General features: G+C 44.7%; 1 protein-coding gene across 2 annotated transcripts in view; it reads right to left on the bottom strand.

The window, feature by feature from the left end:
- The window catches only part of SNX9 (sorting nexin 9), a 224,421-nt gene that overhangs the window by 153,769 nt on the left and 51,501 nt on the right, over positions 1-19,151 (bottom strand). The window contains exon 1 of one of the 2 annotated variants that reach the window (XM_056567097.1): positions 4,774-4,796. The exons of the other annotated variant lie outside the window; for it this stretch is intronic. Coding sequence (XP_056423072.1) covers positions 4,774-4,779 — 6 coding nt within the window. The 5' untranslated portion in view covers positions 4,780-4,796. Of the gene's footprint in view, positions 1-4,773; positions 4,797-19,151 lie in introns of those variants that run through there. 2 annotated transcript variants of the gene reach the window in all.

Raw genomic sequence — 19,151 nt, 5'->3', positions numbered from 1 at the left:
TGCCGTGACAACGACGCAGAGGTGCGTTCATTGCCAACGTACTTCTGCGTCATTGTCAAGACAACGCCTCTATTCCGGGCCGGAAGCGCGGAGAAGAGGCGCCCCCGGTGAAGATAGCAGCCCGGACCACCTCCTCACCGGACCACCTCCTCACCGGACAGCCCTGCAGGACCGGACCAGCGCCGAGCGGAGGTGAGTACTCAGAACTAAAGGGGGTGAGAGGGGGGCTGGATGATGTTGAAGGCCGCAGTGGTCTTCAACCTGCGGACCTCCGGAGGTTTCAAAACTACAACTCCCAGCAAGCCCGAACAGCCGATGGCTGCCCGGGCTTGCTGGGAGTTGTAGTTTTGAAACCTCTGGAGGTCTGCAGGTTGAAGACCACTGAGGGCGAATGATGAGAAGAGGATGATGAAGGGGGGGTGTGGGGATGATGAAGGGGGGTGGGGATGATGAAGGGGGGGGGTGTGGGATGATTACAAGGGGATGATGAAGGGGGGATGTGTGGGATGATTACAAGGGGATGATGAAGGGGGGATGTGTGGGATGATAAGGGGATGATGAAGGGGGGATGTGTGGGATGATAAGGGGATGATGAAGGGGGGATGTGCGGGATGATAAGGGGATGATGAAGGGGGGATGTGTGGGATGATGACAAGGGGATGATGAAGGGGGGATGTGTGGGATGATAAGGGGATGATGAAGGGGGGATGTGTGGGATGATGACAAGGGGATGATGATGAGGATGTTAATGACGGGTCTGGATGATGACAGGGGGGGATGAGGTATTTCCCACCCTAGGCTTATGCTCGAGTCAATAACTTTTCCTGGGATTTTGGGTTGAAATTAGGGGTCTCGGCTTATACTCGGGTCGGCTTATACTCGAGTATATACGGTATATAGGTTTGATTTTGTACTACTTATAAAATAACTACATGCAGGAAAATGTATACGTTTAAAATTGTCATCTTTTTTGATTTTCCATGTAGGGGCCGGTGTGAGGGCTAATTTTTTTGCGCCGTGATCTGGAGTTTTTATCGGTACAATTTCTATATTGATCAGACTTTTTGATTGCTTTTTATTAATTTTTTCATGATATAAAAAGTTACCAAAAATACGCTATTTTGGACTTTGGTTTTTGTTTGCACATACGTCATTGACCATGCAGTTTAATTAGCAATATATTTTTATAGTTCGGACATTTCTGCACGTGGGGATACCACATGTTTATTTTTATTTACACCATTTTTTTAAATGGGAAAAGGGGGGTGATTCAAACTTTTATTAGGGAAGGTGTTAAATGATTTTTATTAACTTTTTTTTTCACACTTTTTTTTTGCAGTGTTATAGCCTCCCCTGGTGACTATTTCACTGCACATACCGATCTCATACACAGATTATTGCCGTGCATTGACTCGGCAAAGATCAGTGTATTCGGCGGTCGATTGCTCAAGCCTGGATCTCAGGCTTGGAGCAATCAATCTCCGATCGGACGTGACGGAGGCAGGTGAGGGGACCTCCGCTCGCGTTCTAGCTGATCGGGACATCGTGATTTCACCATGATGGTCCCGATCAGCCCAACTGAGCTGCCGGGAAGCTTTTACTTTCATTTTAGACGCGGCGATCAACTTTGTCCTTAAGGGGTTATTTACGATCCTTTGGATAGAGGAAAACATGTCTAGCAGTAGAGTACCCCTTTAATCTCTACCCTCCCTTAAAGGGGTTATCCAGGAAAAAACTTTTTTATATATATAAACTGGCTCCAGAAAGTTAAACAGATTTGTAAATTACTTCTATTAAAAAATCTTAATCCTTTCAATACTTATGAGCTTCTGAAGTTAAGGTTGTTCTTTTCTCTCTAAGTGCTCTCTGATGACACGTGTCTCGGGAACCGCCCAGTTTAGAAGCAAATCCCCATAGCAAACCTCTTCTAAACTGAGCGGTTCCCGAGACACGTTTCATCAGAGAGCACTTAGACAGAAAAGAACAACCTCAACTTCAGAAGCTCATAAGTACTGAAAGGATTAAAAAATGTTAATAGAAGTAATTTACAAATCTGTTTAACTTTCTGGAGCCAGTTGATATATATAAAAAAAAAAAAAAATTTAGTCAGTTCTTTTTTTAGTCAAAGTCAGTTCTGGTCATCAGACCCGGTCAGTCTCGGACTTTGGAGAACTAACTGTTTAATTGATGTAGCACAATGCCAGCCAGCGCTGGTCAGAAGTCCAATGTGTTTGGAATACCACAGTTATAATATACTATATGTTACTTTTATTACACCTGGACCACTACCAGTAAAAATATAAATCTTCATAAAGCAAGCCATAAGGTATCACCCAGACATAATTTTTTACATTAAAGGGAAACTTTTTTTTCCCTTCAAATCAACTGGTGCAAGAAAGTTAAACAGACTTGTAAATTACTTCTATTTAAAAATCTTAACCCTTCTAGTACTTATCAGCTGTTGTATACTACAGATATACTACAGAGAAATGAGTGAAGTTCTTTCCAGCCTGACAACAGTGCTCTCTACTGACACCTCTGTCCATGTCAGGAACTGTCCAGAGCAGGAGAGGTTTTCTATGTGGATATGTGCCAGAAAGTTAAAGATTTGCAAATTACTTCTTTTTAAAAATCTTAATCTTTCAGTACTTACTAGCTGCTATATGCTTCACAGGAAGTTATTTGCTTTTTGAATTTCCTTTCTGTCTGACCACAGTGCTCTCTGCTGACACCTCTGTCCATTTTAGGAACTGTCAAGATGGGATAGGTTTGCTATAAGGATTTGCTCTAACCCTGGACAGTTCCTAAAATGGACAGAGGTGTCACCAGAGGGCACCGTGGTCAGACTGAAAAGAACTACAGAAAGAAATACTTTCTCTGTAGTATACAGCAGATGATAAGTACTCGAAGTATTAAGATTTTTAAATAGAAGACGTAATTTACAAATCTGTTTAACTTTCTGGCACCAGTTGAATAAAAAAATAAAAAATGTTTTCCAGGGGAATACCCCTTTAAGTGTCACAAGACAATTACAGGAATAATACTGGAAACTTAGAGAGTTAAAGTATTAACACATACGTAATTACCATTATTATATGCATTTTACTACACCAAATCTAAGAATTTAATTTGGAAGTAAACATTTAAAGAGAAATAATACAAATGTTACTCACCATGTACAATTTAGGAAGTAGGCACTTTGAGGATACTGGGCAAACAACCAATTGCAAATGAATGTAGACAAACCCTTTCAGTGCTTTAAAACTAAACATTTGATGGGTGTATCCTATGTTCAGGAAAATTACGCAAGTGTCTCTTCCTAGTAAAGTACTGCCAAACCCATGCTTCACTGGTGCTATTTTTAATGGCTGTTCCCCAGATATACACAAGATCAGGAGACCTGGAGCTGACTTTTTTTTTTTATTATCTTCTCCTCAAAGACAATACAAAAAAGAGTAGTGGGGGGAGATATAAAAAAAAAAAAAAAAAACTTGCTAATTCTGAGGAAGTGTAAACACAGATAGGCAGTCTAAAATTGTGCCAGATTTTTTACAGGGATTGAGACAGTTTGAAAATCTGGTGCATTTTACACTGTCTACTCTTAGTCTGCATCACCTATTACCTGGCTTAGGCTGCATTCACATCTCGTTTTTACTTTACGGGTGCCGGATCCGGCTGGGGGAGGGGCAAACCAGGCTCTCCCGTACCCCAGCCGGACCAGCGCTGAACTCCATTTACTTTAATGAGCCGACCGGAGTCAAACGGTTACTCCGGTTGGCTAATTTTTTTACCCATATCCGGTTTTGTGACCGGACCTAAAACCGTAGGTTTTAGGTCCGGTCAGGAAACCGCATACGGGTCAAAAATAAGCCGATCGGAGTCACCATTTGACTCCGGTCGGCTCATTGAAGGAAATGGAGCTCAGCGCTGGTCTGGCTAGGGTACAGGAGAGCCCGGTTTGCCCTTCCCCCAGCCGGATTCGGCACACGTAATGTAAAAAAGAGATGTGAACACAGCCTTAGATAACATCAAGAAGTTTTTTATGCACATTATTACATGAAGAGTAGGGTCACATGTAACGGATCCGCCGGTGACCCGACCCATAGTGTGCCTCCACCCATCCCCCCCGCCTCGCCCCGCCCCCTGGCCTGTCGTCGAGTTCACTCGCAGTGTACTCAGACATCACAGAGCCACCGCGATGTATGAGTATACTGTGCATGCAAGTAACAACTCGCAGGCCCCTGTGACTGCTCGAAGTGGCGAATTGCCACTGCAAGCAGGCCAGGGTACGGGACAGGGGTAGCAGCAACAGCTGGAGGCACACTATGGGTCAAGTCACCGGCGAATCCGCAGCTTAAAATACACTGCGGACCTGTTACGTGTGACCCTAACAAAGAAAAAGTAGTGCATGGTGCAAACAAAGTAAATATCTAAAAATATTGTTCTGGGTTATAGTGCAGGTGAACAGCTTTACAAATAGGGATCACTTTCTTAAATCTGTTTAGTATTTGCAGAGTTACGACATTGTAATCCTCCAGCTGCATTGAGCAGCTCTGTGCAATGGAGGCAGGGAGCCGGCTCGCCCAGCTCCCCTGCATCCTCCATATTCTCCATCCGCCCCTGTCATGAATATGCTAATGAATGCTACGGGTGAGCTCTCTGCTCTTTGAGCACTCACCCTGACAGCTATCAGTCAGCTCCTTTAAAGGGGTATTTGGTAGGATATTTTAAGTATTTAGGTTGATGGAAAATAGAAAGAAAACCTATACTCACATTCATTGCTACTCTCCTGCCACTGTTCTTACAGAGTTTGGTCCTGCAGTAAAGCACTTCCCTTTGTGGCAACTCCGAATCCAGAAAGAGTAGCGCAGAGGGACAGCACCAGCCTGATCCTAATACAACAATGCCAGATCATGACATTATAAATGTGTTTAAGTTGAACCAGACCCCCATTTATTGACTGCCTTTTATTTCTAACACTAGAATTACAAAAAATATTTTCCTGATGTATTCAGTAGACTGTGGTTTCCTGCTTGTGATTCTGCTTGGATGCCATTTTATTAGTATGAGAGTGCTGTAATGTAATAAACAGGTTACAGATGCAAACTAAAAGCAAGAACAATGAATGTGGCATATTCAGTTTTCCAGCTGGAGCATTTACAGTCAGCTATAACAAAATCTTAAGTTTCCTTTTTGCCCAGAGATCATTTCCAAAAAGTATGAATAATTCCTAGATGGGTGAGTGTGCTGAGCTAACTAAATACTGGATAAAAAGGTAAATACAGAAGATTAGTTTAATTAAACAGAGATCTGCATGATGCTACATACACATATTGAATATCAGGGTCATGTATCAGGAACCTGCTAAATCAATGTAAAAAATAAATTAATAATAACTAAATTACTTATTGCATTGCTAGTCCAATACAAACCATTAATACCTGGCAGCCTGGTCATGCAGCGTATTCTGAACTAGACAACAGAGCAGAGCAAGTTATGCCTCCCACTATTTATAATAGGGTGCAAACTGCCTTTCTCTTCTAGACAATGTCATATCATGCCATTTATACAACCTAAGTCACAACTTTCAAATATTTTAAACTTTCACTAGTGTAGTTTTTTGTGTTACTGTCATGTCAAAACCTTTCACATGTCACATAGGCATCAACAGTCTGGATCGGTTGGGGTCTCACTGCTTAGATCACCACCAATCACTTGATATAGCCGGTAGAAGCATGCAGCTGTGCATCTCACTACCTGGCTCTGCACTCGATTCGACAATGTAGGAGACATGTTCCACTGTAAGTCTACATAAATGTGATTTATTAAGAGTGAGTGAAGTGCACAGCTGCGTTCTTGTCCTGGCTATATTGAGCAATAGGTGTGGGTCTCAGCACTTAGACCATGGCTAGTCAAAAATATTATTGTTATTATTATTATGTTAAGTGATCGTAACTAGGGATGAGCGAATCGAATCTGACTAATCCGAATTCGTTACGAATTTTAGGAAAATTTGATTCGCAATGAATGCGAATATCGCAGCAAATCGCTTCATTAAACTTCATTTAGTGCGGTCCAGGCTCCAGATCATCTAAAATGGCGAATCCACATGTGAGGACATGGGGCAAGGAATCCGGGGAAGGTGGGAATAAGGGTCGGCGGGATGACCCTGAATCACATGCAACATGCAGCCTATCAGCAGCCAGACACCCCTGTGATGTCACAGCCCTATATAAAATCGGCAGCCATCTTGCGGCCAGTCACTTCAGCCTTTTATTGCAGAGAGAGAGGGACAGACAGCAAGTGTGTGTTGCACAGAAAAGCATTTTTACAGCAACGATTCACCTCCCAGTCACATCAGCGTTCTACTGCAGAGAGAGAGGGACAGAGAGCAGTGTGTTGCACAGAAAAGCTTTTTTACAGCAGCGATTCACCTCAAGCCCAAATCCAGCCTAGAAGCACTGATAGGGAAGGGAGTGAGACTGTGTGTGTGTTTTGGGTGTAGTACACAGCGACTGTGTGCTGCAGCACTGGTGTGTACAACAACTGAAAAGCTAATAGTAGCCAGCCAGTTAGGGTGAGCAGAGCACTAAAAGCATATTGTCTTCTATTAAGTGTAACCTGTGCGTACATCTAAGTGGTGTACCGTTTTGTTCCTGTTAAAGTCTTAAGGGCCTAGATACTGTGAAAGGCAAGCCAAAAGTACACACCTGCTGGACACTAGCCAAATACTGTTCATAAGCATAGTGGAGCGTATTGTACTCCCCTCATACTGAGTAGGTCAGGCAGAGAAGTGCCAGGATGTGCACAGAGGAAAAGCAGAGGCCTAAATTCATCAGGCAGAGGTCACAACAGACTAGGGGCAAGTGGCAGCAGGAGTTGCAGCGAGAGGCCTAAGCTCCCGGTATAAGCTAGCAGTCATGTCTCAACCAGCAACCCATCTGCTGTCATCGATTGGTTAACACGGTCATCCACTTCATCACAAGTGACATATGATACCCCCAGTCAACAGTCGGAGGGTTCCACAGACACAATCCTCAGTTGGCATGGCCCGGTCCTCCCATTGCCTCTGTCCTATGCTGTTCCCTCTGCCACAGAAGTATCTTATGCTGTGGGTTCAGCTCCACTATTTAGCAAGAACGATCTTATAGAAGACAGTCAGCAGCTACTGCCCAGCCAAGAAGTGGAGGAGACATCATACCCATCTTCTGTGTTCTTCCACCAGCAAATCATCGGCGAAGCCATGTCTAAGAGACAACAGTATGCAAAATATCCAACGGCTCAGAAGCTGAATGTGCGCCTGTCCAAGTTGCTGGTGCTGCAGTCCCTCCCTTTTTAAGTGGTTGACTCTGCACCTGTCAGAGAACTGATGGCTTATGCCGAGCCAAGGTGGAGAGTACCAAGTCGTCATTTCTTTGCGAAGGAGGCAGTACCAGCCCTGCACAATTTTGTGGAAGAGAAGGTGGTCCAGTACTTGAGCCTGTCGGTGTGTACCAAAGTGCACGGCAGTGCCGACGTGTGGAGCTACAACTACGGTCAGGGACAATACATGTCCTTTACGGCCCACTGGGTGAATGTGGTTCCTGCACAGCCACAACAGCAACTTGGACAGGTCACGCCAATTCCGCCTCCACGCAATTAGGCTGTTGGTCCTGTGACAGTGTGCGACTCATCCTCCACTGCACGGACAAGTCTCAGTGCCCCTCCAGCATACCATGTGTGCAGGGCAAGGCGGTGTCACGCTGTTCTTCACATGGTTTGCCTTGGCTAACAGAGTCACGCAGGGGAGAAACTGCTAAAAGTCATTCATCAAGAAATCGAATCATTGCTTACTCCACGAAAACTGGAAATGGGAACCATGGTGACCGACAACAGGAAGAACCTCTTGTCTGCGCTGCGACAAGGAAGCCTGAAACATGTGCCCTGCATGGCACACATGTTCAATCTGGTTGTCAAGTGGTTCCTGAAGTGTTCCCCCCCCCCCCCCCCCATCTGAAAGACAGCCTAACAAAGGGAAGGAAACTTTGCATGCACTTCAGCCACTCGTACACCGCAAAGCACATCCTCCTTGAGCTGCAACATCAGAATGGTATCCCCAAACATAGTCTGATTTGCGATGTTTCCAAATTGGAATTCCACCCTCCATATGTTGAACCAACTATACGAACAGAGTAAAGCCATCACCGATTTCTTGATAATCCAAGAGGATAGGGGGACTCCCCTGTGTAACTTCAAAGTCAACCAGCGGCAGCTCATACGTTACACCTGCCGTTTGCTCAGGCCCTTTGAGTAAGCCATATTATTAGTCAGTCGCCAGGATTACGGGATAAACAACGTCATACCACTGCTTCATCTACTACAACACGTGTTGGAAACAATGACTAGTCAGGGTACTGGAGATGTGGTGCCTACATCTCAGGGCCACATGAGCTCTGTGGGGGCTAAACTGGAGGAGGAGTAGGAGGAAGAGAGTGGAGCACAGTTTAGGTTTCGTGAGAAGGGCGGTTTTTCTCGCAAAACATTTTTTGCCACAAGCGAGGGTCCAATAAGGTGAAGAGCTAGAAGTAATCCCGCTGCTGAATGGTGACAATTCGGCAGTCACTATGCAAGCATGCCTCCAGACACCCCGTGGCAGTATGCAGTGGAGATGGAGGCATGCTCAGTTGCTTGCGTAGTGACTGCCGAATTGTCACCATTCGGCAGCGGGATTACTTCTGGCTCTTCACCTTATTGGACCCACGCTTCTGGCAAAAAAATTAGAGGGAGGACAAATTGACCTACTACAGAGAAATCCTACGTAGTCAGTTGGCCGATTCCTATCTGCGCCATCGTCCATCCTCTCACAGGTCTGACTTGGGAGGCCCTCTGCGTTCACCTTCCACTGCCATGGCTACTGAGGAGAGGTGGGGTGGCAGGAGCAGTACCAGCTCCATCAGCAGCAGCCTGAGACTACAGTCGCTGATGAGTACCTTTCTTCACCCACATAGTGAAGCAACTCATCAGCAGCAGGTAGACCTGGAGCAGGACCTGAACCAGCAGGTGGTGGCATACCTTGACATGACCATTTCAATACACCTTGAAGATCACCTGGACTTCTGGGCAGCCAAACTTGATTTGAAGCCGCAACTAGCAGTTTGCCCTGGAAAAGCTGTCCTGCGCGGCCAGTAGTGTGCCATTGGAGCGGGTGTTTAGTGCGGTGGGGGCCATGGTAACCACAAGGAGAACTCGTCTGTCTACGAAAAATGCGGAGAGACTGACCTTTGTGAAGATGAATCAGGCATGGATCAGCCAGGATTTCCACCCACCAATGCCTGATGCATGAGAGTAGATTGACCATGGTGCCACACCAACACTTCATAAATATGGATAGTGCTAAACATATTTAAGGTGCTGCTCCCCAGTTACAGACATTAGTCCACATCAGACCACAAGTATGTATTGAGGATATGCATTACGTAAAACGTAACTTTTAATAATATTCTTAGTATAAAATATATGTATCCAAAATTTTCTTTGAAGTCAAACAAAAGGGCAGCCCCACACAGGAACCTCTCCCTATTCCCCCCTACAAACACTGCCATTTCCCAGGGTTTTTAGGTGGAAATAGAGAGTTTCCTGTGTGTGGGGCTGCCCTTTTTAGGGTGGGTAACAATTGCCAAGAAGGGAATTAATAAGGAGAGAGTAGGGCCTTACAGCAAGAGTTTTTACCCCCAACTGCTACAATGGACAATATGTTGTTCCCTTCCACCTTTTCGAGGAAAGCGTTACTAGTCTTAAGAAGGGCGGCCTCAAACACGAACCAATCCCTATTTCCACCTAAATCCCTGGGAAACGGCAGTATTTGTAGGTGAATATGTGGAGAGATTTCTGTGTGGGACTGCCCTTTTTATGGCGAGTAACACTTGCCAAGAAGGGAATTAATAAGGAGAGAGTAGGGCCTTACAGCAAGAGTTTTTACCCCCAACTGCTACAATGGACCATACGTTGTTCCCTTCCACCTTTTAGAGGTCTTTGCATCACATCAATACTTGGTGGTGTAGGTGGCACATGATGTTTTTTTGCACACCTTTCCTTTTGTTTGATTTAAAAAATAATAATTTGGGTCCATATATTTTATCCTAAGCATATTATTAAAAATTAAGTTTTACGTAATGCATATCCTCAATACTTGTGCACACTAACACTTTTACAAAATAGACCGTTTTCTTCTGCCTACCCGCCTCAGGTACTATTCTGATCCTGCCACCCGCCTGATGCCATACTTCTGATGCGAAGTTCTCCTTTTTTCACCCACCTTCATCACTGGGTACTGGTATTGCCACCCACCGCAGTCATCGGGTCACTTCCAGGCTGTCCATATGTGCCACCATATGTTCTCCTCGTGCTGATGCCACCTCCAGGCTGTCTCATTCTGCCACCATATTTTCTCCTCATGCTGATGCCAGCTCCAAGCTGTCTCATACTGCCACCATGTTTTCCTCATGCTTCCGCCACCTTCAGGCTGTGTCATTCAGCCACTATATGTTCTCTTCGTGCTGCTGCAAACTCCATGCTGTGTTATTCAGCCGCTATATGCTGCCGCCAACTCCGGGCTGTGCCATTCAGCCACTATGTGGTCTCCTCCTGCTACCGCCACCTCCACGCTGTGTCATTCAGCCACTATATGGTCTCCTCATGCTGCCGCCACCTTCACGCCGTGCCATTCAGCCACTATGTGGTCTCCTCCAGCTACCGCTACCTCCACGCTGTGTCATTCAGCCACTATATGGTCTCCTCATGCTGCCGCCACCTTCACGCCGTGCCATTCAGCCACAATATGGTCTCCTCATGCTGCCGCCACCTCCACGCTGTGTCATTCAGCCACTATATGGTCTCCTCATACTTATGCCACCTCCAGGCTCTGTCATTGTGCCGCTCTGCGACAGCGATTCTAATAGCGACGCCTCTGATCTGCATGTCATATTGAATAACAGTATTATTTCACTTGTACGTGTTGGTTGGAGTACGCAGGGTTGTATAAAAAAAAAAAAACGTGGATGGTTAACTGGTTAGTTAAGAGGTAGTTCATTGATGAAGGATGTGGAATTCCTATCGTCCGACGCCCGGGACAAGCAGTTACGGACGCCGGGCAGGTGATTTCTACAGGCATTTAGCCCTGCTTCAGGCAAGCAGCGTTAAATGCCGGAAGAATTCACACAGGTCCGCTCACACTGTTACTGTACTTGCATCTCCCTGCATCAGTCTATAACGAGACTTCCTTGCGGGGATGCGTGCAATTGGTGACGTCATCACAAATGCAGCTCAGGACGTCAGGACGCTGACATCCCGTGCGGTGCCTGTGATGACACGTCCTGAGCTGCATTTGTGATGATGTCACCAATTGCACACATCCCCGCAAGGAAGTCTCGTTATAGACTGATGCAGGGAGATGTAAGTACAGTAACAGTGTGAGCGGACCTGTGTGAATTCAGAGTGCGTGAGTGAGATAAACTTGCCCAATATGAGGACCTGCCAGATCACCAGGGACAAAACTATATTCTTAACGGTCCAGTAACAAAAGTGACCTCCGAGCACCTGAGCCTGCCGGAGCACACATGGGGCCAGAGTACAGGTAGCAGGGGGATCAGAGAGGAGGGGAGGTTTGGTAAATAATGTGGGAGAGGAGAGGGGGGTTGGGCTGAAATATAATGACACAAGGGGCATCAGAAGGGAGGGGGGGTATAATGACACAGGGGGCATCAAAAGGGAGGGGGGTATAATGACACAGGGGGCATCAAAAGGGAGGGGGGGTATAATGACACAGGGGGCATCAAAAGGGAGGGGGGGTATAATGACACAGGGGGCATCAAAAGGGAGGGGGGGTATAATGACACAGGGGGCAGAAGGGAGGGGAGTATAATGACAGGGGGCATCAGAAGGGAGGGGGGAAAATGACACAGGGGGCATCAGGGAGGGGAATATAATGACACAGGGGGCATCCGGGAGGGGAATATAATGACACAGGGGGCATCCGGGAGGGGAATATAATGACACAGGGGGCATCCGGGAGGGGAATATAATGACACAGGGGGCATCAGGGAGGGGAATATAATGACACAGGGGGCATCAGGGAGGGGAATATAATGACACAGGGGGCATCAGAAGGGAGGAGGGGTATAATGACACAGACGGCATCAGAAGGAAGGGGGGGTATAGTGACACAGGGGGCATCAGAAGGGAGGGAGGGGGGTATAATGACACAGGGGGCATCAGAAGGGAGGGGGGTATAATGCCACAGGGGGCATCAGGGAGGGGAATATAATTACACAGGGGCCATCAGAGGGGGGGGGGAATATAATGACCCTGGGGGCATGAGAGGGGGGGATATAATGACATAGAGGGCATCAGAGGGGGGGAAATAATCACACAGGGGGCATCAGAGGGGGGATATAATGACACAGGGGGCATCAGAGGGGGGATATAATGACACAGGGGGCATCAGAAGGGAGGGGGGGTATAATGACACAGGGGGCATCAGAAGGGAGGGGGGTATAATGACACAGGGGGCATCAGAAGGGAGGGGGGTATAATGACACAGGGGGCATCAAAAGGGAGGGGGGTATAATGCCACAGGGGGCATCAGGGAGGGTAATATAATTACACAGGGGCCATCAGAGGGGGGGGGAATATAATGACACAGGGGGCATCAGAGGGGGGGGATATAATGACCCTGGGGGCATGAGAGGGGGGGATATAATGACAGAGGGCATCAGAGGGGGGGAAATAATGACACAGGAGGCATCAGAGGGGGGGGAATATAATGACACAGGGGGCATTAGAGGGGGGAAATATAATGGCGCAGGGGGCATCAGAGGTGGGGGTAACAATGGCGCAGGGGGCCCTACTTGATCCCTACCTGATAAAGGGACATACCTACCTGCTACCTACTTAAAGGAATACAGTAGTGCAAAATAACTTATCCCCGTAAGTGATAGATCGCGGGGGTCTGACCGCTGGGACAACCCCCCATCTCTTGTATGAGACCCCAGCAGACGGCATGAAGGGAATGTTCCATCCCTGCATGACACTGCTGCTGAAATGCCCCCTCCATGTATCTATGGAATACATGGGGGGGGGGGGGGGCGTGTTGGTCGCTACGTCATGCGGACAAGCCCCCATTCCTGCCGGGGCCCCTTACAAGAGCTCGGGGGGGGGGGGGGGGGAGGGGTTTCCCAGCGGTCAGGATAAGTTATTTTGCACTGCAGTATTCCATTAATGGGGCGGACTTACTTATCAGGGACCCTATCCACCTAATGGGTTGACATACTGGTCTGCCTATCAAGTTTTTGTTGATAAAATACCTTATTTACATACTATTTGGATTAAAATTATTTTGTACTAGGGCAAGTGGATTGTTATGAGGGACAAGTAGATTCTGCTCCGTTTTAGTCCCTAGGACAAGTAGTTTTTAAAAAAATTTCCACACCCCTGCTGATGCAACATAAGTTTCAAACTTCTTCAAGGAAGAACCCGGGTCGGGTTAGAAACTTATGTTGCATCAATAAACTACCTCTTAACTAACCAGTTTGAGGATTTTTATGAGGTCGGCTCTAACCATCCACTTTTTTTTTATACAACCCTGTGTATTCCAACCAACACGTACAAGTATCATTAATGGCGCCCCTGCTGAGGACCGGGTCAGCGTGGAAGCTGCCACCTCTGCATCGGAAAGACGCATTCCAGTGCCAAGCGATTCTACAGGCATATCCAGGTGTTGTGCCCTCAGCACAACACTATCTGAAGCTGGGTCGAGTGGTAATTCTATTAACATTCGGACCGAAAAAAATGTTGGGGAAAATTTGGCAAATTGGCTGAATCAAATTTTTCAAAAATTTGCTCATCTCTAATATTAACACTTAAAAGGAGTAGCCTCACAAAGCTAAATAGGTTTAAATTGATACATTATCTTAAATGAAACAGATTTTAAATATACAAGCATTTCTAAAAATTTACTATTTGAGAGATATATACTTTAGGCATGCTCTGTTCAACTGTAGTCTTCTGGTCTGTCCAGGAAGTACTGGCTTAGTTGGTCTCCACAGCACATTATAGTAAGGGGGATTGTGGGAAAGGGTGTGCTCTGTTGGAACAGCAGGCTCACAGTTCAGATAAGAAACCAGGAAGCACTAAGATTCCTGGGGAAGGAGAACTCCATGGAGTTTACATGGGATTATTTGACTTTTGACTTGATTTAATTGGAGAAAGAGAAAGGAAATAGGGAACTCGAAAAGGAAAAACAAAAAAACACAATACTCGCCCCTCCACTTTCTGCCAGTTCAGTGCACTGAACGCAGGGCTCTGTATCCAATCACTGGCCACATAAAAGTTATTTTGCCTCTCTTTTCTGTGCCATCAGCACTTGTTATCCTGCAATCAATGGTCACAAAATGCAACAGGACTAAAACTGAGGGAGAGAGGAGTGGAGCAGTCTTGTAAGAGGGGGGCAGGTGTGATCAGAAAAGTACCTATTGTTGAAGCAAGTTATGTTGATTTTTTTTATTTTTTTTTTAAATCTGATCTGTTTGTTCTCATTTTCTATCTATATTTTATAACATTTCTGCAGTTTCCATTATAGCCACATGGCATATAACTAAGCTGTCACTTCCAATTATCTGCAGATCACATTACAGAAGTACAGTGAAAGGTGACACCAGTATATAGATAACCTAGGCACAAACAATAGCTGTTGCTTTCACATCAACCTCCCAGCAGAATGACCTCTGTAAAGCAAGCCCAGACATCTTTCCCATTCATGTGAATGGAACAGTTTAAGTCAAGTGCTGCCCATGTCCATGGGGCTTGCTGTAAAGCATATCACTAAATGCTGTTAAAAACAGCTGCGGCAAGGTTGCTGCCCCCAAAATAAAAGGTACAAAAAAAAAATCAAAAAGTAAAAAGAATAGTAAAAAAATAAATAAAAAAAGTTTCAATATCTGGCTCTAAACAATAGAATTTGTTGAAATACCTAGCGATTCTGGATAGTGTGAATGCTGTTGGACTTTGCTGTTTCTCTAGAAACTCAGCCAAGTAGATGATTAAAGAAATATGCAAATGCTTCTGGTGTTTGGACTAAAATAGTGATGATATTGCAAGACTATAAAAAGGAAGCAAGTACATATATGTCTGTACGTATGCAAAAGCACTAAAGTACTTTGAGCAAAATGAAATTGTCTAACAATCAAGAAATATGCCAGATGGAAAGCAATAGAAACATTTATTGGCCAACTGCTATAAGATCTACACAATAGCTTTATGTTTACTGTTCTGCATCCCGGACAGCACTTTATGGTCACCAACTAAATGCATTCAATAATAAAGAAATCATTCAGTTCATTCACTCAGAAAATAGTATAGCCAAAAGAATCAGAAGAGGAAGTAGCCATGACCACTGCGGCCAATGATTGGATGGAGCAACCTTTCCATATTGCACATTGACATCACCAGGGCACTTCCCCCAGGGACTGCAGGGCAGAGCGGAGCCACAATTGAGCTAAGGGGGTGAACCACTGGTCCACCAGCACTATGGCTTCTTCCAACCTCCCTGTTTAAAGGGGTATTCCAGGCAAAACCTTTTTTTTATATGTCTATATCAACTGGCTCCGGAAAGTTAAACAGATTTGTAAATAACTTCTATTAAAAAATCTTAATCCTTCCAATAGTTATTAGCTTCTGAAGTTGAGTTGTTTTCTGTCTAAGCCTCCGGTCGGCTTAGTTTTCGGCCGTATGCGGTTTCCCGACCGCAGGCAAAAACGTGGTCGACCACGTTTTTGCCTGCGGTCGGGAAACCGCATACGGCCGAAAATGAAGCCGACCGGAGGCTGCGGTTCACTCCGGTCGGCTCATAGACCTACATTAAATGCGGTTCCCGAATACGGCTGAGTGCGGGTGCCGCGGTTAAGCCCCGCCCCCTCCTCCCAACCGTATACGGGAGCCGTATTTAAGAAAACGTGGTGTGAACCCAGCCTTAGACAGAAAACAACAACTCAACTTCAGAAGCTAATAACTATTGGAAGGATTAAGATTTTTTAATAGAAGTAATTTACAAATCTGTTTAACTTTCCGGAGCCAGTTGATATATAAAAAAAAGTTTTGGCCTGGAATACCCCTTTAAATACATGAATCTCACAAAATAATAATTCTAGAATTTTTTTTCCTATAGCTCTGTGCTAGAGCATTCATCTGTTATTTTTAGTATTAGTGTATGACTAAACAGCCAACTGGGTGTTACCAACTGTGGGTGTGTACCAATACTGTCTGATAATATCCATTCAAAGCTGGCAGTGCCAGACAGTGTCAGGAAAGACTTACTTTTCTTGTAAGAACAAGAGGAATGGCACAAAACAGAGCTAAAATAAAATGTTCTAGAAATTATATTTCAAGTATGTACTAAAATTGGCATTTCAGGAGGATACACATGGCCTCTTTAAAGGGAATAGGTCCCTTTTCCAGATTAGAGCCAGGTAATGAAAAGGTTTTTGTGCATTATTATGGGGGCTGAGCTATTTTTTACCAGTATTTAGTGATATGCTTTACGACAGGACCCATGGACAAGGGGCAGGAGCTGTCCCATTTGGGTAAATTGAAGAATGAAGTACGTATCTAAAAAGAAACAGCAGAGCTTCTCATGGAATAGTAAATCTATAAAAATTCAAGCAATATTAGGAGATAGGGGCAAACCTGTTCACCTTCCGCGGTTGTGTGACAGACAAAACCACCAGTAATAGCATAAGATCACAGTACAGCCGCTTGGATTTTCAGCAGTCTGGTAACTTCTGCCAAATGGCATCTTAACATTGAGAAAGAGACCGCTCCAATCTCGAAACGCGTGTTTGGCACCATGAATAAATTAAACTTTTGTTTTAAAATATCACATAATGTGATTCAACTCACGTATTGCGCCGAAGATTCCAAAATCATTTTCTTTGGAATATCCCTTTGAGGTTAATTGAAGACACCCTGGGGCATTCTTTGTGACCTTTTAAGTGGTCATTCTACAGGAAGAGTGTGGCTGTCCTCTGAGCAAAAGCTATTGTATTTATGTATCTTACTGGTGTCACCTTTCATTGTACTTCTTGTCTGGGCTTTAAAAGGCATTACTGTGAAATGCTCTGTACAAACCAGTTTTAGGCCTAGTGACCAGAATGGAAACTGCAAGATAGGATTATATAAAAAAAAAGCCAAAAAAATATAGTTAACATAAAAACCTGATTTAAACAACAAAGGGTATACATTTCCCCTAAAGCTCTACTGGCTTATCTTCACAGCAAAACATAAGTGAATAAAGTTATGAAGCCTATAAGAATAACGGTTATATTTAAACTGGAATTTAAACTTAGAATTTCTGCAAGACCATCTTATAAGTACAACATTATAATTACATTATAAAACTAATCTCTTACATGAATAAAAAAAATATAGCAATATACATCAGAACGTATTCTGATAAATCAGAGAAATGAGGGATCTTGTTCATCTACAGGGGCACAAATCTCTTGACTTACTTCGTGTGACTATGAGAAGCTGTCCCCACCCACAAGTCCACTCTCTACTATTCATACAACTTGACTAAATTCAGGATTTTGGTTTCTATATTATGGGCAGCTGCCACAGGATTGCTCACAAAGATCATTCTGTATAAGTTTACTGCAGCAGCACTACAGGTATCATCAGTGCCCTTACGGATCAGGTTGTTGGGGTTTTGGGTAAAGTACAGGACATCCCAAAAAAGATTGTTCCAAGTACATCCCCAATTAGCTCATGTTGGAACATTAGCTAAGTTACTTTGATTAAAGGGAACCTGTCATCACTCTCGTGCTTCTTGAACAACAAGTCATTGGAGTGGTCCATAGCAGCTTCTCCCCACTCCACCAGCCTTGATTGATCTTTTCCTATACCCAAACAGGGAAAAGCCACAGGGACTGTCCCAATGGCTAGTGGTTTAGTCAGCGTGATAGGTTCTCTTTAAATCTTTAAATCAAAAAGCATTCATAGTTTCCTCGCATTAACTTCAATGAGATTCTGCTGCAGAATGCACATGGTGGAATTTCTGTGGCAGATATTTCCACTGCAGAAATACAGATTTTGCTCTTCACCTAACATGTTTTTTCTTTCGGCAAAATCCTTTGGAAATGCAGTGCCATCTATGGGGACAGCACATTTTCGAGTGGTCCTAGCACTGGCAGAACATGCTATTTGGGAAGACATTCTGCAAATTTTCCGCTGTGTGAACGAGGCCTTATAGGTCAAAGGAAACAGTGCCAAGCTACATACCACTGTATAGGCATGCAGATAATATAAATTTATTGATCACAGTTCCACAACACAATATGGGTCACTCAAAGGCTCAATACATGGTTATGGATTTGACTGCTTTCTAACTGCCATAAATCATTATGCATATAGAGATTGTGTGCAGCCGCCTACAACCATATCCTATTATCTATGGATTGTGCAGATATAGAAAACAAAACAAATAGACCAATAGAATGTAATATCCCTTAAAAACAACAAGAAAAACAGCCAACTTAATAGAAACTGATTGAAACCAGTTCTCAGGATTGTTAGCAAGCTGTTCTAATCTATTAATTATTAAGGACATAACAAAAGGGAGGGACTTTATGTTGCAAGAGAAAATATGAGGCCAAGTTACTTGGATTCTTCCACTTGCAGAACAACTTAGAACTGTTATACAGGTGGTTAATGCTGTATTAATAGGGAACCCCCACAAATTGAATACACCAGGTAATAAGAAATCATACAAATATTTACCAACCTTAACCTGTTAAGGACTAAGGGCGTAAACTTACGCCCCTAGTCCTGCTCCTGTGATATAACGCAGGGTTACACGGTAACCCCGCATCATATCACGGCGGGCCCGGCGTCATAGTGAAGCCGGGACCCGCCGCTAATAGCGCGCAGCACTGATCGCGGTGCCGCACCCTATTAACCCTTTAGCTGCGTGCTCAAAGCTGAGCCGAGCGGCTAAAAGTGAAAGTAAAATGTGCCGGTTAGCTCAGGGAGCTGTTCGGGATCGCCGCGGTATAATCGCGGCATCCCGAACAGCTGTACTTCAGGAGGAAGGTCTCTTACCTTCCTTCCTGCAGTCCGATCGC

This window comes from Hyla sarda, chromosome 3 (genome assembly GCF_029499605.1).
Source record: "Hyla sarda isolate aHylSar1 chromosome 3, aHylSar1.hap1, whole genome shotgun sequence".
In the NCBI taxonomy this organism is placed as follows: domain Eukaryota; kingdom Metazoa; phylum Chordata; class Amphibia; order Anura; family Hylidae; genus Hyla; species Hyla sarda.
Note: the sequence above shows the minus strand (reverse complement) of the source record. Positions and strands in the feature narration are given on the sequence as shown.